We start from the raw sequence: 25,514 nt of genomic DNA on the forward strand, positions 1-25,514 counted from the left end.
CTTCGGGACTCACTGCCGTGTTGATGAAATGTAAATCCTCTCGCTGGCGACTGAGGCAACATTTAGCCCAGCGGCCACTTTATGAACTATTGTCACGGTAAACAAAAGGAATATTTATAACACTCGATAGCGAAATGCATCACTCTGGCCCTGCTGATGCTCCTCTCTACCTCTTCTGCTTCATGGACATGTACCATGCATATACTACTCATTACATGAATAGTCTCTGTCATGTATGTGATGGGCTGTAACTCTGTTACGTTGCTCATTCTGGTCACATGACATCTGTTGCTTCTGTCCATCGTGGAGAGGATCCTCCTCTGTGTGAAGGTTCTTCCTGTTTCCCTGTCACAGGGTTTTTTCTATCTTCATTTGAGGAGTTGTTCCTGGTCCGATGTGAGGTTTTGGGACAGGGATGTCATGTGTACAGATGGTAAAGCATCCGAATATTTGTGTTTTTGAGCTGTACAAAATAAACTATGACCTGTGTGCCTCTAGTGTCTGTAGGTGGACATGAGAGGATGTACACTGAAACACTGCAGAGTGGTCCTCTTCAGTCCAAATGCCATCCACTGTTCGCCGTTATTCAGAAAACCTCAACAGTCAGACGGTATATAACCCGCCTTCCTCTGCCTCTGAGGATCCTTACTCCTCAGATGTTTAGGAGTAAGATGAGAAACACACACACACACACGCACACACACGCACACTTATACACACACAGGTTATGACAAAAATGGGTCATGAGCGTTTCTGCTGTCATTGTCTTTCAGTCGTCTCCCGTGAGGCTGCAAACCAAATGCATGTGAAAGTGACACCAGATGCTATGTGGTTGCTCCATCTGTGTGTGTGTGTGTGTGTGTGTGTGTGTGTGTACTCTCAGGATATGCATGTCTACATGTCTCTATGCATTCATGCTCGTGTGTGTTCTTGGCTGAGTCTCTGACAGAGATGGATGAGGCCGAGCCGGCCCTGCAAGGGGCTCGTGTGCTGTCGCGTCGGCAACCTCTGACCTCAGCGAGGCCGGTCGCGGCAGACACACAACCCCATCGCGCATTCGTTAATGACCAATTGATGTCTCTCTGCCACACACACACACACACACGTTGACGAAGTTAAACACACCAGAAGGTCTCTTTGCTCGATCCTTCACTTGGATCACATCCAGAGTCGCTGATAGAAAGAGGACGAATCAATTTGCTTTCACATTATTATCAGAAACACTTCACAGCTCTACGTGTGGGGCTTTTAAACGGCAGGACGTCATTGGAGAAGCTAATTGATGAAGTGATATCGTGGTCTGACTTTACTGTTTCAGGCTGTGGGATGAAATACTGTGAGGCTATTGTTTGCTTTGGATTTTTGGACCTCTGCTCAAACGCGGATGCATTCAAATTAAATGATGAGTCGGTCTCATAATGTTCTTCATCGACTCTTCAAACCCGTCGTTGGCCTGCATGTTGCTGTTAGCATGGTCCAGGTTAGCACGCTAATCTCTACACGCACAAAATGACTCGGCCGTTAAAAACAAAAGAAGGAACGAGTATGTTCAGGACAGCCTGTGGATCTTCATCATCATCTTCATCATGTTGTACTGAAAACCTTGAATATTTCGTCACGTTTCTCTCATGACAGCGACACCACGAGGCGTTCAGGGGCCTTCAGACGAGGAGGAAAAGAGAGAGAGAGGACATCTTCCCTTCTTTTAATTGCCTCTTCTCTCTTCTCTCATTCATCTCTGAACATATGGAGTGAACACCTCTCTCCACCTTCCTCCTCTCTTCCTCTTCTTCTTCCTTTGGCACAGCACTGAGCCAGCACTTCTGCCTCCTTCATCCCTCTCATCCTCCATCTCTCTCTCTCTCTCTCTCTCTCTCTCTCTCTCTCTCTCTCTCTCTCTCTCTCTCTCTCTCTCTCTCTCTCTCTCTCTCTCTCTCTCTCTCTATCTCTCTCTCTTTCTCTCTCTCTCCCTCTTTCTCTCTCTCTCTCATCCCCATCTATCTCTCTCTCTCTCTCTCATACCCCCATATTTCTCTCTCTCTCCCTCCATCTCTCGCTCTCCCTCCCTCTCTCTCTCTCTCTCTCTCTCTCTCTCTCTCTCTCTCTTTCTCTCTCTCTCTCTCTCTCTCTCTCTCTCTCTCTCTCTCTCCATAACAGTAAACATGGAGCACAATGCTAATGATCCTCTCGCTGTATGTATGAAACACACACACACACACACACACACACACACACACACACACACACACACACACACACACACACACACACACCTTGTCTAACGAGTGTCAGGAGTTGTAAAAGAAACAAACGTTGCCTCCTCTCTTCCTCCTCTCTTCCTCCCCTCGCTCGCCCCGTTCCTCTTCCTCTCTTTCATAGTTGATGTCAGCATCCGCTCCCAGATGAGGAAATCACCGGCCACTCGAGCGTCGCTTCATTCTCTCCTTCAGGTCACATCCCCGATGCCGGCGTGTGAGGCGTGGACTGTGACGTTTCCGTCTGCAAGTTGAACAATGAGAGCGCCGTCTCTCTTCCACTGGAGCGCTGAACAATGTCCAGCGCGTCCTCTCAGACGGTTATCTTCTCAGACTACCTGGATTCAGCCATCCAGGTATCAGAGAGGATACTCGTGTCATCTCACATGCATCCATAAATCCCTTCAGGAACCACACAGATGTTCAGCGTCAGTAATCCTGCGGCGGCTGCCGGTGCATCATGGGTACGCTGCAGGACGGATGTGCTGAGATCATTCTGCATACTTTAATGTGCCAACATGACAACATGTTGAACAACAGAGGCTGTGGAGTCACTGCTTAAACACCACCGACGCCCCGAACTACAGCAAAAATATAGTAAAGAAACTAAACATGTTGAGGGAAAGTGTGTCTTGGAGGACAGAAGAAAAGGATAATATCTCTCTGCTGCTCACTGGAGGTGAAGCTGGACAGCAGTGATTGTGAACCCAACTTCAAAAGAATAAAAACAGTTTCCTGAACCGGATCGTCTCTAGAGGACTTCATCGTAATGCCACAAAGCAACGCTCATGACATTAAGAGAGCCGCCCGGGGCCTGAGAGACTCAATGTCCTCACGAAGGACATGGGACATACAGTAGAGCCTGTGTGTGTGTGTGTGTGTGTGCGTGTGTGTGTGTGTGTGTGTGTCCTGCAGCAGTTGTGTTCCGTATTGTCACCACATTCTTTGCGACGCTATTAATTAGGCTCTCAGCGACAGACAGGCCCAGCCAGCGATTTTAGTTTTTTACCCGCACACACACACACACACACACACACACACAGCCTCACCCTGGGGGGCTTTACCACATGGTGAAGACGGGCAGACACCCCGGGTGCTCTGGCAACCTGAGCGGCGCTGTGGGACCGGCATGTTGTGCATCACCGACCGCCTCAGGAGTCTGCAGCGGCGGGGCTTGTGTTTTTCCTCCGAAATCTCTCGCCGCCGCCGCCGCCGCCGCCACCACCACCGCTCTCCCTGTCGCTCGCTCCCTATCGCCATATCTGTGTCTCTCTCACGGTGCAATCATATCCTTTACACCATAGGCTCCCAATCTAATCTCATGCATCGGTACTCTTTAATTAAACTGATTTGCAGAGACTCTCTCTTCCAGTCTGTCCTCAATTCATTCATGCACCCCCATACCAAAACACACACACACACACACACACACACACACACACACACAGTACATCCTCATCCCACTCTGTTCTCGTTGGCAGCGCTGCAATCAACCGAAAATGCCACGCAGTTCACGAAATGTTACTCCTAATTATTTCCCGGTCTCGTTGCGGCGGCTGTTCTCTCCTTCCGCTGCGATCGCTCTTTGATCGGCGACACCAGCAACGGCGGCGACTCGACAATAAACAACCGAACCGCACGCGCGGCCCCAAGTCCAATTGTCACCGGCGCCGCCGCCGCCGGGCGCATTTGTCAGCCAGGATTGAACCGAGCGAGATGGAGGTTATCCTCACGGAGCAGCGGGCTGCTCAACCCCGGCTGCAGCTAATCACAGCAAAGAAGAGGACACACACACACACACACACACACACACACTCACTCAGGGTTTGTACAGTTAGCTCCTGTGCCTCTGAGTCTAATTTGCTGCACTGAGATAATAGAAAAAGTGAAGCCACAGCACGCTCTCTTTCCTGCTCTTCCCTTCTTCTTTTCTCAATAATTTCCTCTTTGTTCACCTGCTTATCTCGCCCCTTCGTTCTCTCTCACCGTTCCCGCCCTGGTTCTGAGGGGATTCAATTTCCCTGCAGCTCGTAAACTGCACTGTAATTATGCAAGCTGCTTTATTGAACTGGACGGGGGTGATTCCCTTTGTGCGTGCGGAGACGGGCCTCCCGTTAAGACCCATGCGGGAAACCCCGTTACCTCCAGCCGGCCCGGTGCTCTCGCTCTCCTCCAACATCTGTTGTTTCTTCTCCTCCCGGTCGTCTCTTTATAGCGGCGCTCTTCTCCCCGTCGCCCCGGTCAGCCCGTCTGGCTCGGCGCTGGTGACTCTCTTTATTGCCGTCGCGCGTCTCCATCACGCCGCTCGGCCCTGAGACGCAACGCGGCGCCGCAATCGGGTTTAAAGGGGAGCGAAGGACGAACGCAGCCGAGTACGTTTACTGGAGGAGTGGAGGACAGGAGTGTGTGTGAGAGATTTACTGAGATGCATTGCTACACATTGTGCTGAAAATACCACGCACACACACACACGAGTCATGGGTGCTCTGCATGTGGCAGTGAGACACATCTCTCAGGAGGCAAAGGGTTAACGTCTACATCACATTTACAGTAAAACCTCCTCACTGAATCTATATGAAGACAACGTGAACAAAAAGTTAGACTGTGGTCCAGGGAGAGGCGTTTGAGACTCTGACGTCAGCAGAGAAGTCAGTAGCGGCTCGTTTAGTTAGTCAGCCCTAAAGGTGTTTTCCTTTAGTCCGGTTTAAGCTTCGGCGCTGGTGTCGCGGCTGTGAGGGAATTATCATCTGGCACCAAGCGAATAAACTGTAGTGGTGTGACCCGATGTGACGGCGGGGAGCTCAGGGAGAAAGCGGCTTCGACCATGCAGACAGGTGAGGATATGTGGGGTTTGTGTTGGGCCTTTATGGAACGATTCATGTCTCACTTTTTTATCAGAAGACGGCTTCAACGATGAGGACGAAGAAAAGAAAAAGAGAGGGACTGTCTTACATTCAGGCCAGTATGGTGCATGCGTCTGATGCTTCAACACTTCAACATTTAAATCTCCATGAATAAAAACTTTAACACTAGCTACACTTCAGTGAGAGGTTCAGGGTCACACACAAAGAGACCTTCTGAAGGACACTCAAGGACACTTGAGAGGAGCCAAAGCTTCCCACCAGGGCGACTTAACTGCAGCTTACTTAAGCTCATCTCTCAAAATCCTCAAGATCCAGGGATCTTCTGCTCGCCGGCTCAATTGCTGCTTAAGGAGGCGTATGCAAAGGACCTGGCAACCAACACCAACACGCAAAGCCATAACGACTATCGTCAGGCAGATCATTACCGGCATGCAACAGGGACTAATTGCTTCCTTCCAAGGTCCTGGGAGGTTTACTGTGCACACAAGTGATGGCTTCTGGAGGGGGAGAGAGGAGAGCGGTGCAGATAGGCAGGTTTTCAATGAGGTGATCAGCTTTCCCATGTTGCTCAGCTCTCTCTCATTTCCTCAAATCATTTAACAGAAGGTGCGGCGGCGGCGGCGGCGGTGCAGCGGGATGCGCGGCCCTTTTGTATATCTAATTGCTGCTGGTGTGGGAGTCGGGTCTTTGTAATTACAGTTAAGTCAGAGCCCCCTCAGGCTGCAGGAGGATTGAGAGCAGGGAGGCTGAGCAACGTGGAATTGGAAAAGGATATTAGACGCCTGGATTTAAAAGGGCAACGAAAGCTAAAAAAAACAAAACACCGAGCAAACATGCGGTGCGCCACGAAGACGGAGCGAAGCCCCCGATGTGCACGGCTCAGAACTACAAGAAGGTAGATAATCCTAATGGTGTTGCTCCTGTTCAAACCAATAAGTCGACTGGTCCCCAGTTTCTCTTCCACAACACTGCTAGCTTGAGCCGAAACAGGCCGATTAGCACAGCTGTCGCGCGGCTAACTAGCTAACAGGCTAATGGAGCGACGTGACACAGAGGAAGTTTTGAACTGAAACAAAACGCATGTTTGTTGCATTCATACGTGAGTTAGCTTAGCGGCTACCTGGGGGACAGGCTTGTGTTTGTTCGACGCCTTCGTCCTCCACAACCTCCTCCTAACGCTGCTTTTGTCGCTCTCTACACAACAACACAACTGCTCTGCTGCCGTCACAATCCTTAAAGCCACTAGAGGTCATAATTACAAAAAGGTAATTAATCTTAATAGTTTTGCTCGTGTTCAAACGTCTTCCAAAACACTGTTAGCTTGAACATGGCTAACAGGCTAATAAAGCGAAGTGAACCGGAGGCAGTTTGTTAGCTTAGCGGCTACCTGGAGGACAGTCCTGTGTTTGTTCAATGCCTTCACCCTCCACAACCTCGTCCTCACTCAGCCTTTGTCGCTCTCTACACAACAACACAACTCCTCTGCTCCCGTCACAATCCTCACAGCCACTAGAGGTCGCCACCTAATTTGTCCACCTTCTATTCGTGAGGTGACAAACCACCAGCAGGTGCAGCGGCCTGTTCTCCCGTATCCACGAGACCGATAACCAGCGATGACGCCGATTCAGCCATTTTTAAAAATGGCTGAATCGGCGTCAAGGACTAAGCTTCAAGGATTAAGTTCTTTGCTACTGAAAAACTAGCATCCCAGTCGCTAAGTTTCCTGTAATATGTGCCTTAGTATCGGCTCATGGTCTTTATTATTTTTTGCTTTGGTGGATTATATAACTTACACGTGGGCTGGCACAGGACAAATCCAAAAGGTGAATGAAGAGTCTCTACATGTAGAGGACATTTAGGGGAGGATGCCAAGATAGATTTAGCATTAGTAAGGAATATATGTATTAATTCCACTCTGTCTGGCACCGGGCAGGAGGACTCTGGCAGTGTCTGTGAAAAGTACTTCTGCTTTTGGACTGATTACAATAGTACAGCACAAAAAAAAAGAAAAACGCCTGTCTGGATGTATAAATTCAGGCAAACACTGAGTCCACAAAGTCATCGTCAGTGGACGGCCTCCAGGCCGTGCATCACGTCGGGCTTCCAGAGAAGGAGTTCCTCGGACGCTGAATAACTCAAAGAGAATTCCCAAATTGAACGCAAATCCCGTTCGAAAGGATTCAAAACCAAATAAAACACAGCGTCAGCGCGGAAAATCAATTCTAGCTGCTGCCGCGTCCGCTTCAACTTCCCGGGCACCTCAGTCCACAAAAAGCTGAAGGTAACTTTCTTTTTTAAAACACCGAATGGAGGCTGCTGCTGCACCGAGGAGCCGAGTGCAGATCAATCTCTCTCGGCGGAGGCAGAATAAATCCACAGCAGTAAACTCTCCTTTACTGCCCAGTCAGTGTTTCCCGAGTGACTCGCTGCACGCAACCCCTCCACCCGGTCCCAGTGCTTCACTTACTGCACTTCACACGTGCTCCAATGTAAACTGTGATCCACACACACACACACACACACACGCACACACACACGATTCAACTTTCTATGTCACATCCTCCTCTGACATAAGCACTTCCCAGCTCCCTGACTGACATTAATCTAACATTTATACTTCCGCTGAAAGCTTCCCATAATACAACACGACCCTCAGGGGGTGTGTGTGTGTGTGTGTGTGTGGGTGTGTGTGTGTGAGCTGGTTAATATTTGAATCTGTTTCTAAGACGTTGCGTGTTCGCTTTACCTCGACTTGTAGTGGGCGGATGAGTGCTCTACATGTATAAGTCACGTCCAGCTTATGCTGCTGTGTGATATCTACACTTAAAGGCGGCTTATTAAGCTCCAATTAGACATCCTGAGGGACATGGAAGGAAAGGAGTTTCAGGAATGACGACTTTAACGTCCAAGTCAAGTTTTCTTGCCCCTGAAACCGATCGGACTCGTTTAATATTGAATATAAAGAGAAAGAGTCCTGATGTAATACTTTGTTCCTCGATGGTACAGCCGCACAGTGCATATAAAGTTATTAAAATCCATCAAATGTATACGCTTGGTCATTAAATAGCTGCACATTGCTGGTTAAACCTGCATGCACGCGGTTCCTTCATGTTTTTTATGTGTTTTTTTAACACAGTATTAAATAAACTCAGGAATCCGTCTCGAGGGAAGTTCCTTCTTCTTTCTAAACTGTGTTTTTTCCTGAATAACTTCTGTCTGATTCTACATCCAAACCGGACGGACGATCACTCAGAACTTTGATCTCTAAACCCGATATGTTCCTGTGGAACTATGCAAATGAAATAAAAACTTCAAAAATAAGAAACGATGGATTCAAGTCAGTGCCGTTGACCTCGAGGTTTCCACACAGAAGGTACTAGTGATGCAGATTGAAGTCAACAACTTGAGTTTAAAGGTTCATTTAAACCAGAAGTGATGATGATCATGTGTTCACAGCGTCAGTCCAGAATATTTGTTTTACACCAGACAAACAACAGTCCTTCCTGTTGTTGTTGACTTCATTTTGCATGTTGAACTTCTTGTAGTAAAGTTAATCATTTCATTAAAACACAGCTGTATGTTGAGCTCTTAATACATAATGCATGTGTGTGAGTGTGCGGGTTTGTGTGTCTGAGTGTGTGTGTGTGTGTTGACTAATGCAGAGATCCTGTCATTGAGGGTACAAGGGCATCGCTAAAAGCCCTCTTTATGCAAATGGGGCAGAGATGACAGTGAGTGTGTGTCACAGGCAGGACATATCTCATAATGATAACTTATCTCAGCCAGCAGATACGCCGGATATGGAATATTAGAGACACACACACACACACACACACACACACACACACACAGTGAGCGTGTCCTCCCCTCTCTGATTCACACACATGCATGCGCACAATTACACATGACCCCTCCCCCTCTTTCTCTCTGATACTCATTAACAAATTTATTAATGGCCTCTTAATTATGTCTGCTTATCTTCTTCTAAAGCACCGGCGCTGCCCCCAGACTCTAATTTCAGCTACGCTCTCACATAGTGTGTACATATTGACTTAAAACCCTTCTCACACACTCTATACACAACTTAACCCGTTAAAAACTGTGGCAACGTTGTCTCCAGACCTCTTTTCCCTGTTTGAGTCGTCGTAGGAACCCCAAATTAACTCCAATACTTGTGTTTATTGTTTGTATTTGTTCAGCAAAGTCTTGGGAAAAAAATGTATATCTGCAAAAAAAATCCCTTTTAAAAGATATTTTGATGGTAACTATGAACATCCAGCATGATATGAGCCAGATTCCCCAAAAAAGCCTCCTGGAGCGTCAATAAGACACCTTTATGGAAAGATTAGGACCTAAAGAATCAGAATCTGCAACAACAATCACAATAAAACAAAGTATTGTCCTGTTAGGAAGGAGTTTCAGTCAAGAAACTGTGTTGTTTGGTTCAAAAATGGAAAAATATTACATATTTTATGTCAAAAGATTGTCTGAATGGGGCATGCTGGGACGTGCAGGTCTCCCATTCAGCTCTGAAATCTTCATTTCACACACACACACACACACACACACACACACACACACACACACCGGTGTTTCTCAGACTAAATTATCTGATGAAGGCCTCTATGAGTTATGAATTGACTTCTTTCTTTCATCCCCTCTTCCTCGATATAATGGAGCGCTGCTGTAGCGTCGTCTCTCTCCCTCTACTCGCCATCGCTCTTTACCTTGTCCTGCCATTTGTTTTGTTTTTTTCAATTATCTCTCCATTCCTTCCTTCCTTCCTCCCTCTATCAGTCCATCTCTCTGCTTCTGACCCTCTTGCCTCCCTGCGTGCTTCCACCTCTCCTCTTTATCCCTCCATCTCTCCATCGCGCCATCTCTTCCTCGGCAATTTAGAGCTGCTTTTAGTTCTTGCCTCCTCTTCCCTATCTGTCCATCTTTTCTCTGGCTTTCCAAGATATATCTCCCCTCCTTCCTTACCTCCTTACCTCCCTTTATTCTCTATCCACCTGACTCATCAGCTCCTGCAGAGCTCCTGATAGGCTTTTCTTTTCAAATTCAAAATGCGTGAAGTCAAACATTCCTCTCCCATGAACATCTGTCTTCAAATTTAATTTGTTAATTAATCAACTTATTTCAACTATTCGTTCCAGCAAATTAACCTCCCATCACCCGACGCAGTGCATGATGTATTACGGTGTGCACGCTGCCTTCAAGAGAGATGTCTGGATCACAGCTGTTTCAAGTGAAAACCTCTTCAAAGCTCTTTGGTTGAAAGGGGCTGACACAAAGTCGATACCCTCACAGCTCACACTTCATGAAAAGGGAAAGCTGCAAAATCCAGACATGGCGAGCTACAACTGAAACGCATGTTCATCTGACCGCTGGAGGTTTCCTCCAACCTGTCCGCCTCCTGAAGTGATCCTGAACCGTCTGCACACGCGACGCAGTGCAAGAAGAGTAAAAACACGATCCGGCGTGATATGATATCATCACCTTAGATCCTCATGTCTCCTCCACAGACCTCCTGACTTATGGCGTCCCACTTAAGTCCCTCCTTCCTCCTCCTCCAGTCTGTCCTTGTCTGCTCCAATCACACTATCTCCCAATTCACTTTTAGTCCAAGAGAGAGAGGGGGGGGGGGGGGGGTTGGATGCTTCGCTTCACTGCACATATTTCTTTAAATAAAAGTGCACATTTATTCTCGTGGGTAGCTAGCTAGCCGTGTAGGAGGCTAGCTTTGGCCATTGTTCCTCAGTTGTTTACGGCTAAAGGTGTTGGCAGATATTCTGCCGTGTTAAACAGGGTGTGGCACCCTCTCTATGATATGAATAGACTAATGCATGTACAGGTAAACATACATGATGGTCGTTGTAGTCCATGGAGCTTGGGATTTTAAAGGAGATCGAAATCTGTATTCTGTGTTTGAATGGCTCGTTTTACTGACTGCAGATCGATGTAAACATTAAGAAGCGACTTCGCTATGAGGCTTCGGGCAGGATAATAGTTTTGGTAAATAAATGAAACTTCTCTTTGGGCTCAGCCTGAATAGAGCGGTTTGCTAATTCAATGAAAAGTGATGGCAAAGCGCCACAATGAGAACAAGCTGGATGTAGATTAAATCAGATGTAGGTGCAAATAATGAAAGCAATCTGCACAAATGGACACAGGCAATAGCTCTCTCTCCCTCTCTCTCTCTCTCTTGGTGCTAAGATGGTGTCCTGCCACAAAGCGCGTGTTCTCTGGAGCGAGCGGCGGCGGCGGCGTTGGCAGAGTTCGGTCCGTCCTGGAAGATCGCGAGCCGTGAACGTACACGAGTCCCACAAATCAAACCCTTTTACAGCGATGGAGCTGTCTAATTGTGATTCAGCTCTCTGAATCCAGCTTGTTCTCTGTCACATCCAATTTCAGCTACATCGATAGCTGCCAACTTCCATGTTCCACCGCGGAGCCGTGTTCCACATTCAACATAGATTCCTATAGTTTTATGATGAATACGCACACACACACACACACACACACACACACACACACACACATATATATATATATGTCAATTGCTCCGATGGTTTCCACTGTGATATGCTGCACGGTGCAGTCTGCAGCTTGTGAGCTCTTCTGCAATAAGACATGTTGAAATGAAGAGCCTTGATTTAAGGGTGCCACATGAATTTGTGATGCAAAGAGAGTTGAATAAGTCATAAAGTCTGGTTTCATTATAAGGCTTTAACGCTCCGTCCATCAACCCACAGCACGTCCGTACGCGCGTTACCTGAAACACACATTTAACATGACTATACATATGTTAATGCGTCCATTAATGCACGGGGCGTGAATCAAAGCGGAGCGCAATGGATGTTCTGCGGCTATGAGTCATCGCGGCAGGCGGCATCACGGATGGGAATCCTTGGCGTGACCTTTGTGAATGTCAGCGCCATCCCGTCACTTACCGCTTCCAAGCGTCTATTAAAGCAGAGATGGTTTAGAAGTAATGATGATGAATATCTGAGAATGGCTGTCCTTCATGGCCCGGTGGCCTGAAGGGGCGTGCGACGTCTAAACTTGTTTCCGTCGCCTCGATCTCGCTCCTCGGCTCTTTAGCCGCCGCCGCGGTTCACGTGTTCGCCGCCAAACCGTGAGCTTCAGAGTTTGACATTAATGGGTGAAAATGATTTGAGCTGACTCCCCGCCAGGACTTTCATCTCCAGGATAAGCAGTTAACATAACTTCTGTCAAGAGCTGTGCAGTAAGAGGAGTACGTAGAGGACAACTAGCAGTATGAATGCATGATGCATACATATCTATATGTAAGAGACGCTTTCAACATAGCCAGCACCATTTTGCCGCTGCAGCGTTTCCACTATAGGAAGAGTAGTGAGTCACAGAAAACGATGCATGCACCTCATACACAAAAATTCACATTTAAAAGTATGTCCAACAAGATTTCTACCACTTTTAATACTACCGTAAAAGTCGGGTTACAAACAAGCTAGCGCTGCTGCTGCTAGCTCCCCGCTGTAGCAAGCTAGCGCTGCTGCTAGCTCCCCACTGCTGCTGGCTCCCCGCTAGCTGCTGCTGCTAGCTCCCCACTGCTGCTGGCTCCCTGCTGTAGCAAGCTAGCGCTGCTGCTAGCTCCCCACTGCTGCTAGCTCCCCGCTAGCTGCTGCTGCTGGCTCCCCACTGCTGCTGGCTCCCTGCTGTAGCAAGCTAGCGCTGCTGCTAGCTCCCCACTGCTGCTAGCTCCCCGCTAGCTGCTGCTGCTGCTAGCTCCCCGCGTCCCGGCTGCAGGAGTCGGGCGTCAAGCCGGGGCTGGTCCCGCTACCTTCAGTGGTTGTCGGAGAGCTAGCAGGAAGCTAGCAGAGAGTTAGCAGCAGCGCTAGCTGGCTACAGCGGGGAGCTAGCGGAGACAGCGAAGGTGCTAGCGGCTTGTAACTCGATGGCACTTAAACACAATCTGTCTTTTCTTAAAGGTTTTAAACGTTTGTGATCAAGTTGTACGGTGTTTTGATGAAAAGAGTTTTTACTCAAAGTTTTTTTTCTACCAAGACTCGGCGCTGGACTTAATGAATGTCTCAGAGAGCTTTCTATCTCTGTCTGTCGTTATCGGCCTCCCCCTCCCTTCTCGGCAGAGTCTAATTGCATGATGGATAATTTAATGGCGGAGCTCCAGCGCCAGACTTGGGGGAAGTTCTCCTCTCATCTGCGTGGCAAGAAAAAAATCTCTTGTGAGTCAACCGCAAACCGTTCTGGGAGCACATCAACTGTACAAATGTGTGTCGCTGTGTGATGGTGTGTGTGTGCGGCGGGAGACCGGGGAGGCTGCGCTCGTGGGCTCGCCTCCAGCTCCACAGATTGATGGCACATTAAAGTGAAGGACGCGTCACGCACCTGTGCTTGTGTACCACAAGGGGAACAACGCGCAGGTAGACAGGGTGCTGCAAACAGCAAGGTGCCCCACACACACACACACACACACACACACACACACACACTGTGTTCACATGCCAAATCCTTAGAGACCACAGTCATCATCTGCACACACGGTGCCTGGAAGAGGTTAATGCAGTGTGGATCACAGCTCTGTGTCCCCGTTCATTACCTGTGTGTGTCTGCGTGTGTGTGTCTGCGTGTGTGTACAGTGTGTGGGAACAAGTGAGCAGCAGTGAATGCAAAGTGCTCGTCAGTCTGTGTGATTTGCCACAATTATCTTCAAAGCAACGCGGCAGCATTTGCATTTGTATACATGGATTGTGTGCGTTCATTATGCGAACGCCTGCAACGCTGCGTCCGTCTGCGAGGCGGCCGAGTGAATCACGCCTATAGGGTCGAGGCGCTCGCCTCCGCCGTCTGTCTATAGACGCCGGCGAGGTACATTATTCAGTGCTATTCATGTACCGGCGTGGTAACAGCACTTTTAAGTACAGTAAATGCAGCGTGCATGTTAAAGTGCTCCATGTGCAGAGAGGGAGCAGAGAACATGTGGAGGGAAGACAGGAAGTGGAGGAACGGCACAAAGACAAATACTGATCCACAAAGCAGCCAATACTGAATGATCTCTCCTCCTACATCTTTGTAAACAGAAGTGAATCGTCTCTGTCGGTTGTTTTTAAGTCTTCTTCAACACAGCATGATGTTCATTTAGTAAATTATGCTATTTAACCCTCAAACACTAACGTTAAAAATAGTTACACGATCTCAAACGTCGGGTGAAAATCACCTGAACACGTGAAAGTTGAACAAAAACAGGGATTGGAGCAGAGAGACACAACTTCAATAAGACACGCCCACCTCCAATAAGACACGCCTACATTAAATAAGACACGCCTACCTTCAATAAGACACGCCTACCTTAAATAAGACACGCCTACCTTCAATAAGGCACGCCTACATTAAATAAGACACGCCCACCGTCAATAAGACACGCCCACCTTCAATAACATCAGTGAGCAGCATGAAGCTACACAAAGACCCAACTGAGACAAAAGCAACACAATGAAAATAACGTCAACACAATCGCTCGGGTGTAAAATCACCCGGCGTTGGTGTTTCAGGGTAAAAGACAAACACACCATAAAGCAGAGTATACTGAAGGGCGGGCTGACTTTGATTGACAGGTCGCTGTCGCTACCAGAGACACTCAGAGAAAAGGTCAAGGTGGAAAAAAGAGTGATATATCATGTTTTGGGGTTAAAGCTGGGACTTAAATCATCACTATCTGTTCTCTGTTGACCAGTTTCCAGATTACAATTAAAAAAAAGAAGCTAAATCTTTCTATTTAGAGGGAAACATGATTTTCTCATTGGATTTTGGGTTATTGAAGAAAACAAGCTCCGTGGCAAACGAATGTCCACGACACTAACTCAAGCCGCGACCTCGACCTTGGACGACTAAAATCAGAGAGATCATCCTCGAGTCCGGGTTGGACATTTGTGTCAAATTTAAAGAAACTCCCTGCAGGCGTTCCTGAGAGACGGCGCTCACAGCGATGGACCCGCTGCCTCCACCAGAGTTACTGCTCGCCTGCACCAACCGGGCTGCAGTTTACATCCACGTCTGTCCGGCGTGTCGCCCTCCATCATGTCGTCCTTTCACCTGCTGGCGAGGAGGACACACAAATCCTCCTCATTGTGCCTTTAGTCCATCACGAGGAGAAAGCAATCTCCCAGTCGCTCCACGGACCTCACTGGAACAGCTTCTCAGAGACACGTCCACTTTTTATAGAGGCACTTTGGAAGAAAATAGTCCCCGGGAACAAATACGCCGAAAGTGGGAAAATATGTTTCTTTGAAATGTGTGAGGAACGGCACTTTAAAGTATGTATTTATACACACATTACAAATGACAACTGACTTGTCAATCATGTAAACATCATGCATTGTTGTGTATTTTAATGACGTGAACATCGTGGCAGGTTTAGTCTTCTTGAAGCGAACAAACCATCGTTTACAGCTGTTAGCTAACGCTACAAACACACTGAAGCTAACGGATGCTAACGGACACTTTGTCTCCTCCATCACCTTTAAATGAAGAAAGGTCCCCGTCATGGACAGCACCTTTGGGTGCCACCGTGTCTGTGATCAAAGTAAATGAAGACGCAGTAAAGCAGGCGTGTGTGTGTGTGTGTGTGTGTGTGTGTGTGTGTGTGAGAGAGTTTGTGTCTGTGAGTGTTTATGTGTATGTGCCTGTGCGAATGTGTGTGTATGCGTGTGAGTATGAGAGTGTGTGTGGCTGTTTTTGTGTGAGTGTGTGTGCTTTTATCTATAAGTGTGTGAGTTTGTGTTTGTGAGTGTGTGCCTGTGTGTGCGTGAGGCTGTTTTTGTGTGAGTGTGTGTTTTTGTCTATGAGTGTGTGTGTGAGTTTCTGTGTATGTGTGTTTGTGAGAGTGTTTATGTGTGTGTGTCTGTGTGAATGCGTGCGTATGTGTGTGAGGCTGTGTGTGAGTAAGTGTGGGTTTTTTGTGTGAGTGTTTTTGTCTGTCAGTGTGCGTGTGTCTCTATCCCTAAATGAATGTCAATGACTGTGTAAGTGTGTCTGTGTGTGTGTGTGTGTGTGTGTGTGTGTGTGTGTGTGTGTGTGTGTGTGTGTGTGTGTGTATGTGTGTGTGTGTGTGTTTGTGTGGTGACACATGTCAGCTCTGCACACAAACCATGCGGCAAATTGATTGCGTGTAAAAATGCTAATGCAGCTTTACTGTCCTCAGCATGTTAATGTCGCAACTTAACGACGGCGTTGATTAAAGGGCCAGCGCGCCGTTTCTGTTGTTATTTATCTGTTGTGTTGTTGTTGTTGGTGGGATGCTGACTCCATGTTTGTCGGTCATTTGTAACTTCGGCTCCTCAAGACGGTGAATCCCAGCGGACCTGATGCAAAATAAGATGTCACACAGAGTGCTGCTGTGTGTGTGTGTGTGTGTGTGTGTGTGTGTGTGTGTGTGTGTGTGTGTGCATGTGGGTGTGTGTGCATCTCAGGTGGAGGTCATTTGAAGGGCACGGAACCAGATCCTAAGACCCTTCGGCATCGCCGCCCGGCTTTCTTTACACCTTGGTGTTCTCGGCTCCGTGCCGTGCCAAGAATGTGCCACATCGAGTCCGAGCAGCTCGCCTCATCCTTACCAGGGCAGGCTTTTTTAACCTCACACACACACACACACACACACACACAGTCCGGACATTGCATGTGTGCCACCTGTTCTCCCACACTGAAATAAGTAACACACTCGGTCACCAGCACCAGAAATGTTCCGTTTGGTCTGATAATGATGATGGATGCCCGTCCGCTGCGCATCAAATCAAACGGCGGTCCGCTCCATGAATGCATCGGTTGGGCGGGGCGGCGCTGAAGGCCCGCATTGATCATCGCACGGGGCCAAATGTTAGCATCTCCAACTCATTTATTCCGGGCACCATTTCATACCCAACAGCTGCCACGCCGGCAGAGCCGGTGGGCGGGAACCTGTTACTAAACGACGCAGGCCGGCGGCGGCGGCGGCTTTAAAGCGTCCTGCTCGGTGATGGATGGGAAGCTGCTGCTTGTCTGTGGCTAATAAGCACAAGATATAGGGAGCTTGCATTCAAAAATACAAAGCTAGCCACTGGGACGTTGTCCAAAACTTAAAAGTTGTGAGATCAGACCCGTGCGTCGGGCTGGAGAGCGCTCAGCAGTGCAGGGTTCAGAGCAGAGGGCCGACGCCTGTGAAAACATTTCAAAAAGCCTTTCATGAGCATTCTGTTGGAAACGGCGACGCTGGTGATGGAGCACGGTTACATGGCCTCCGGCTTGCAGCAGGCTGCTTTGCTTTGTTTTCCTGTACAGCTGTTCACATCTGCAGCGCCGCTCCAAAGGGATCTGTTTGGGTTTGTCTCTAAATATCTACAGGCTAATGGCACAGCTACTACAGTATTTAGGTATGTAGGTACTACATGTGTTTGTCTATGAATGCACAGAGGGGAGAGCTCTGGGGACGAGAAACACACACCATTAAGGGAAACATTGGTATATATATATAGTTCATATTGTAAAACAAACTGTTGTAATATTAATTTAGTATGAAGTCATTTCTCAGTCCCTCTCATTTTGATGAAAGTAGTGACAGACCACATTACTACTCAAAAAAGGATGATAAAAATGTGTTTTTAGACATTTATTTACTTGCATTTACCATTTTATTCATATATTTAACTGCTTTTATGAACCTAAGACCTTTGGTAAACCAATTTCCATCCCCAAAACCATCCAACCACATGAGTCAAGTTATGTTTTCACAAGAGACGTGAAGAATTTAAAAAATCGAGATTCAAATCTTTACACTTCATTCATTGCCTCATGAAAATGTTGCCTCATTATATAGAGAACTGAGATTGTTCTGCAATGTTAGTAACGTAGTAATGTTAGTCACACATGAGTCTGTGTCACATATGAATTTAAGAAATTATGCAAAATCGGGAAAATTACCTTTAGGGTCAAAGGTTAAGGGGTGAAAATTGAAACATTTCAGCGATTTCAGCATTTTTTTTTACTTTGTGTGAAGAAGACCTGTCGCACACTTGTAGCTAAAATGCGTCTTTCAACATTCTAGTCTCCTTCAGGTGTTTTTTCTTCACACAACACCCAATTCCAGTCGTATAAATTGTGTCACCAACACCCTCGATTCCTCCACGTCGACATGGGGAACGACACCGGGAGGCAAAGAAACTCCACGTCTGTAGGATCCAGGTTCCACGAACGAAGACGAGAATCCCGCTCGCCCCCCTGATCCACCGGCAACGGAACCGGCGGTTACGTAACACCGACAGCGTCTCTGCCGATGTAGCATGCAGCGGCTAACCGACGCTAACCCGAAGACAACGTGATTAGACACAGCGAGGGAGAGAGAGACAGGCAGGCGGCGAGGGAGAGAGACGGGCGTAAGCCAGTCGGATGTCCTTGAGAAGATAAGTGAGTTGTGTGTGTGTGTGTCTGTGTGTGTGAGAGAGAGGGAGAAAGCTGCTGGAGGGAGAGACGTGAACACAGGGAGAGAAAGAGGGAGAAATATAGTCCCGGCCCCCCCGGTGGAAGTGTCCGGTCTACAAGGCAGTAAATCGCCCCGGTTCAGTGTGTGCTCTCCAAACGCTGCCGCACATTATGGATGAATCAGTGAGTGTTAATGAGAGGAGCTGATGTGTCCTGATGGATCACAGCACAACAATGAGCGTCACACACTCACACACACTCACACACACACACACACACAGAGTCTGGCTGAAGTGTGTGTGCCGAACACTGTTGTTTGTGGTTGGTCTCTAACCCAAACGTGCATGTATTTTTTCTCGCACAAACACGCACACACTCACACAGTCATTGGCATTCATTTAGGGATGGACACACACAGATACACACCCTCGCACACAAAAACACTTATACAGACAGTTTCACACAAGCGCACACAGAAAAACACACTCACACACACACAAAAACACGTACAGACTCTTTCACAAACACAAACACTTACAAACATAAACACACAGTCATTGGCATTAATTTAGAGACACACACACACACACACACACACACACAGTGTTGTTGGTCCTGTGATCAGAGCGTTGGAGCTTCCAGTCGGAGGACAGCAGAAAGTATTTGTGTTTTTCTCTTTGATAACCAATCGGCGGCTTAACGCGCTCATTAGATCATATCAGCCCCAAACACACACACACACTCATCGCACACAAATGCGCACACGCGCTGAGCCGGGAGAGGAATTATCTCTCTCACACACACACACACACATTATCAGGTTCATCATGTGTTGGTGTTTGTGTTGATTTATTAGTTTGTCTGACTGTGTGTGGGCGTGTTTTATTTGTTATGTGTGTGTAATTATAGATACTTGTCTACTGAGGCTCGTGTGTGTGTGTGTGTGTGTGTGTGTGTGTGTGTGTGTGTGTGTGTGTGTGTATGTGTGTGTGCGTGCGCAGGGCAAGCTGACCTTGTTATACGCTGAGTAGGCTGTAGTGCTGGAGCATCATTAGTATGGGTTAGGTGAGGGTTAGAGGCTGTGCGTGTGCGTGTGTGTGTGTGTGTGTGTGTGTGTGTGTGTGTGTGTGTGTGTAGAGGTGAGGGGGTGACAGAGTGGGAAGAGATGAGGGACGACAGAATAAGAGATGAGGTAAGAGTGGAAAGGGGGGATTAAGGATGAGGCCAGGACACACAAACACATGTCAGTCCTCACCGTCCGTCAAGTTGAAGAAGGTAGCATAAGTTTAAGGACACACACACACACACACACACACACACACACACACACACACACACACTGTATTCGATCTTAAGTACAACTCCTCTTCTCTGACGACAGCCTTCTGCGGGCTTCATGTGCCGTTAGTGTAACTGTAGTGTCACAAGACGCTGGAGCTCAAAGAGGACGACAAAAAGACACAACATGGCAGCTGGACCTGTCCTTCTGACCCTCGAAGGGCGTCCACACTGATGGGACAGCTGCCTGTTGTGAGAGCTGGAGCCTGAGGTATACGTGGGGAACATTGTGGTCGACGGAAAGCAACAGAGAAGGAAACCAGAGAGGAATGGAGCCGACGTGACAATGGAAAACAATGGGAAGCGACCAAAACACCAGACAATGACTATCAGCAACAGGATGCACAGAGAGCCACGGCCACGCGGTGCCAGTGGGAACAATGGCAGCCAGTTGGAGGCAAAGTGAATGCAAGCTGTAAGCAGGACGCTCTGAAGTGCTGCCAGGGTGAGGAAGAGGAGGAGGAAGAGGAGGAAGAGGAGGAGGAGGAGGAGGAGGCTCAGGAATAATCTAGTCGTTTATTCCAAGCCAGGGGTCAACTGTGGCCTCGGGCTGAAGCTGAGAGGAAGAGGGAGAAACTCACACATGATGAGAATACACACTTACACACAACAACCACACACACACACACACACACACACACACACACCCATTGCCAGGGGCTAGAGCTGTCTCAATAACTTCAATATTGTGATAACGCCCAATTGACGAGTCGGGGAAAACAAGCAGCGATGTGTTTTTTGTGTGTTTTTTTTCTCCTTCTTTGCAAAGTGAGCGCTGCATATTTACACCTCACCCTTCACTCGTGCTCTCTGTTGTTTCTCGTCTCCGGGAGCTGAGAGAAGTTTGACTTTTGGGTAAAACGGCGCTCTCGTCACTGTCACATTCTGCCTTCGCCCCCCGGCCGTCCAATCACGATGGAGGAGGAGGCGGGACAAATACCACGGAGACCAAACCCTGCATCCTGCGAGTGCTGATCAACAATTACAGTGGAGGATAAATGAACACACACACACACACACACAGACACACACAGAGCCTTCTCTTGTGTGCTGACATTTTAACTTCACAGCATCCAGACGCAACCGCAGCTCAACCTCATGGCCCATCTGTGCTCTGCATTTAACAATGAACAAGGATTTAATTTGTTTTTGAATCGTCATGTTTAAAAAACAAATAAAAGCAACAACATACTGAATAATAACCCGACAATAAAGCTTATTCATAGAGCACTAAAGTCAAATATTACTGCATATCGCACTGTTGAGGATTCCTCCCTATGCTGACCCCACACACACACACACACACACACCACACACTGTCACACACACGGTACTTAACAGACTGTAAATCAGGAGCTTGAATGGCGAAGCTGGTAACGCGCCTCGCGCCGCGGTACCCAGGGTTACCATAATGACTCCATCAGAGCGCGTGAAGGACCGAAGCCGCTCGGGACAGAAATGGCTTCCAGCGCCGGGCCTTGGCGCCGGCGTGGCCTTTCCCGGGCCGGCCGCTGTGCTTTACGACCGCGATTACAACACGGAGAGCGGCGCCGGCTTCACGGCAGATGTCGCTTCCCACGCTAGAGGTTCCCCACGTAATTACCGTGATGAACTTGGCACGGCGAGGTAATAAATATCACGGGGCACACGAGCACGGTGCGAACAAGGACACACACACACACACACACACACACTGCCGCATGGGAGTGAAGGGAGGTGGGTGTGTGGAGAGGAACGCATGCAGACAGCTGACAGGAAGCTCATTCAGGAAACGCACAAATGAAGATTAACACACGTACACAGTGATCCAAGATCCATGGACCAGATTACACAGTGTTTACCTCCACGAGTAGGACGTAGACAGAGAAATAAACTGCTTCAGAGTCACACAAATACTTCTAAACAGCAGGAGGAGGGAGCAGATATAACTTCCTCCAAAGCAAAATATAGAATAAGTTGTACTGATGATTAATTTACTCTACTGGGCTTTTAAAGGCACACGATGAGTAATACTACGAACATGAAGCCAAACCTCGGCACCGAAGGGGTCTGACCTACAAAAGTGCATTTTGCCAGCGTATCATCTCGCTGCTCCGCCTCTCCTTATCTCTGTTTTTTTAAGAAAATGCATTTCCACACAGATTCCACGCCGGCTCCGCCGAGATAACGGCGCCTCTTGAGAAAACCCGGCGAGGCGTCGGCATCCTCGCCGCCGCCGCCGCTCTCCGGCCCATCTGCGTCTCCGTAATGTCAATAACCATCACCGTATGCGGCGCAGACACACACACACACACACACTCATCGCACAAATAAAGTGTCAGCCCGTCTCACTTAGCTCGGGTGCATAATTTTGCAATTACGTTGAACATGCAAACACACACGAGACAAATTAGGCCGCACGGTGTCCCGCTCGCCTTGAGGGGACGCACAAAGAGAGTAATGGCCCCCAGAATTGCAAATGAGGCGCCTCTTGACATTTTTATATCGCAGTAAATCACCGCGCGTACGAGCTCGCTCGCTAGCTTTTGCGCTCGCGGATTACCGGAGCGTGATGGCACGCGTGGACGTGCGCCTCGACAGAGTCGGGCTAGAGGTCGCGCCTCTGGTCAGCGGTGCAAATCCGCGCGCATTAAAGCTGCATTCGACTTCCTGTTCGGCCATACGTGCAGGATGTGTTGTGTACCGCTAACCGGGAGGGGAGGGGGGGGAAGATGTGCTGGATGTTTCCAGATTCTGATTAAGTCCTGCACTAGAAAATTACAGGCTGGGGATGTTCTCTATTGAGGATTTACAGTCGAGGATTAATCCGTAGTCTGGCAAGTCAACCATCAAAATCCAGTTACCCAGCACGGGCAGAAAATGGAGCAAAGACGAAGAGAAGATGAGCGAGGTGGCGGCGTGAGGAGGAAACTGGAAACACGGGAGTTTGACAGGAACTCACCTGGTCTTTTTTCCATTTTTCTCCCTCGACTGCCACATAGTCGAACCTTGGATATCAAGATGAGGATCTGCTTCTGGCAGAGCGACTTGTTGCTCTTCGGGCAGGGCTTGCGCTTGCTGGCGATCTGCCGGTTCGCCTGGGGGTCCTTGACCTCCCTGCGTTGGCGAATGAGGGAGCTGGCGAGGGCGGCCATCTTCCCGGCGCTGACCCTCCCGGCGCCTCACCGGCCTCCTCCTCCTCCGGCTCCGGCGGCGGCGGCGGCGGCTCGGCGGCGCCCGGGTGTCGGGGGGTACCGTGGGCCACCCCCCTGCCCGCTCACCCAGGGCGACGGAGCACCGCTGGTGGAGGGGTGCAGAGTGGAGGAGGGGGGCTTCTGAGGAGGGGCTGAAGCCGCTGGGAGGAGGGCAGGAAGAGAGACGGAGGAAGGAAGGGTGGATCCCTTAAAAAAGGCCCACCCGAAACAGGAAGCTGCCGCGCGTCGAGGTCCGGACGGACGAGCGTCTGCCTCTAAAACGTCCTTCTGGTTGGAGGTTCTCTGGCTCAGGTGAAGCCTTCATACGTCACTGTTCCCCCGTTGGGACAAGGCATGTTGTCGTCCGCCCGAAAACAAGCAAGGTGCCCCGGCGCCGCCGTCCCGGTGGACCCTCGACCCTCCTCCAAGAGCTCCAGTGAAGTTCGACTCAACCCCGTCCGAGAGGATTCACCAGCAGAAGCATCCGATGCATGATGAAGCCAGACCCCTCCAAGAAAAGACGAAGAAGAAAAAAATCACATTTAGTCCTGAATCCTGCAGCTCTGGACCTTTTCAGCGGGACAACAAAAAAAAAAAAAGCCTGAATGTCAACTCTCCAACATAACCAGAGTGACACTGCTCCTTTTCCTCTCCGTCCCTCACCTGGGAGACGTCTCCATCCGACACAACGACAAGTAGAAGAAGTAGAGAGCGTCCGACCCGAGGTGTCGGCTCTGCCGAGCCGGGACGAGGTGCGGACGGAGCGACCGGTTCCCTCGCCGTCGCCTTCAGGTTCTCCTGGCGTCACCCTCGCTCACCCACACCCTGAGAGGAGAAGGGGGAAGAGAGGCAGAGGGGAGGGGAGAGGCTTGATGAATCCAGCGTCTCCCAGAGACAGAGGTGACATTCATCAGCGGCAGAGTGCGGGGATGGAGAGACAGACGGGGGAGACGGAGAGAGAGAGCGAGAGAGAGAGAGAGAGAGAGAGGCGGGAGGCAGAGCGGCGAGTCCGTCTACATCCCCCCGATCGCATCGGGGCTCTCCAACTCTCTGAGCGGCAAGCAGCGCAGCGCTGTGTGTCCTTCAGCCACGCACGCCGCCTCGCAGATGGGGGATGAATGGATGAAGGGAGGGAGGGAGGGAGACAGCGAGAGAGAGGGAGGAGATGAGGTTAAGGGAATAAGGGAGGAGGAGGAGGAGGAGGAGAGGGGGAGGAGGAGAGGGGGAGCTGGCAGGTAGCCTTACGGTAGAGGTAGGCGCTGAGTCTCCACCGGTGGGTGACAGCAGCCCGGTCTGGTTCTGTTGAGTCCGACTGCACGGTGTGTGTCCATGAGAGAGAGAGAGAGAGAGAGAGAGAGAGAGAGAGAGAGAGAGAGAGAGAGAGAGAGAGAGAGGGTGGGGGGGGAGAAGTGTGTATCCCCCTGAACAAGGCACCTCTCTGCCTCGGCGCACACGTGTGAAGGAGAGTGTGTGTGTGTGTGTGTGTGTGTGAAGGAGCAACACAGTGTGAAGGTGTGAGGGTGTGTGACAGAGGCAGCATGTATGGATGGGCGTGTGTGTGTGTGTGTGTGTGTGTGTGTGTGTGTGAGACTCGCTCTCTTTGCTTGTCCCTGTTCACAGTGCATTACCGAGTGAGCACTGGCAACGTGCTTCACATGCTCTCTCTCTCTCTCTCTCTCTCTCTCTCTCTCTCTCTCTCTCTCTCTCTCTCTCTCTCTCTCTCTCTCTCTTACATACACTCTCTCTCTCTTTCTCTCTTACATACACTCTCTCTCTCTCTCTCTCTCTCTCTCTGTCTCTCTCTCTCTCTCTCTCTCTCTCTCTCTCTCTCTCTCTCTCTCTCTCTCTCTCTCTCTCTCCTCCTCTCTCACTCCCTCAAAAAGCCATTTCCCTAAACCCTCCCCTCTGCTCTTCCTCCTCCCTCCCGTCTCTCCTCCTCCTCCTCCGTCAGTCTGATCCCTCCGTTCGATGTCGGCTACACAAAGTCGCTCTTCCTCCTCCCCTCCTCCCTCATTCTCTCCATCACTTCCCTCTAACCGCCCCACCCACCTGCCCGGGCACCCGGTCAGATCTGGGGTGACCCTCCCCCCTCCCCCCCCCCCCTCCCCCACCCACTACCACCAAAAAACTCCACCCTCCCGCCTCCGGTGATGTGATGTTGGCTTAAAGAGACAAGCCGAGCGGCCCCGTCAGCGCTGCGCTTTCTGCTCCGACAAGGACGTATAGATGGCGTGACGCCGCCTGAGTCACCTTGCGTCACTGCAGCCACATCGTCCATACGTCTGAGGACAGTCCAGTCCAAACCAGAGCCCGGCGGCAGACGGGTTGTAAACAAGCCGCCGGGTCGCTTCCCTCTCCACCGCTTTATGTGGAGGTCAAACGCGCGCTCGCCTCCGTCTCTTCGTTCACGTTTGTTTCTTTGAAGCGGCGAT

The 25,514-nt window shown here is 49.4% G+C and overlaps 1 protein-coding gene across 1 annotated transcript in view; it reads right to left on the reverse strand.

Moving 5' to 3' along the window:
• fgf11a (fibroblast growth factor 11a) overlaps positions 1–23,767 on the reverse strand; it is a 71,692-nt gene extending 47,925 nt beyond the window's left edge. Inside the window, exons 1-2 of the mRNA XM_068588088.1 lie at positions 23,746–23,767; positions 22,851–23,590 (exon numbers count right to left, since the gene is read on the reverse strand). Of these exons, the coding sequence (XP_068444189.1) occupies positions 22,851–23,043 (193 nt within the window). The 5' untranslated portion in view covers positions 23,044–23,590; positions 23,746–23,767. The remainder of the gene's footprint in view (positions 1–22,850; positions 23,591–23,745) is intronic.
• Positions 23,768–25,514: the final 1,747 nt, after the last annotated feature.

This window comes from Clinocottus analis, unplaced genomic scaffold, assembly GCF_023055335.1.
Source record: "Clinocottus analis isolate CAN_PGR_092001 unplaced genomic scaffold, fCliAna1.0.p SCAF_21, whole genome shotgun sequence".
In the NCBI taxonomy this organism is placed as follows: Eukaryota; Metazoa; Chordata; class Actinopteri; order Perciformes; family Cottidae; genus Clinocottus; species Clinocottus analis.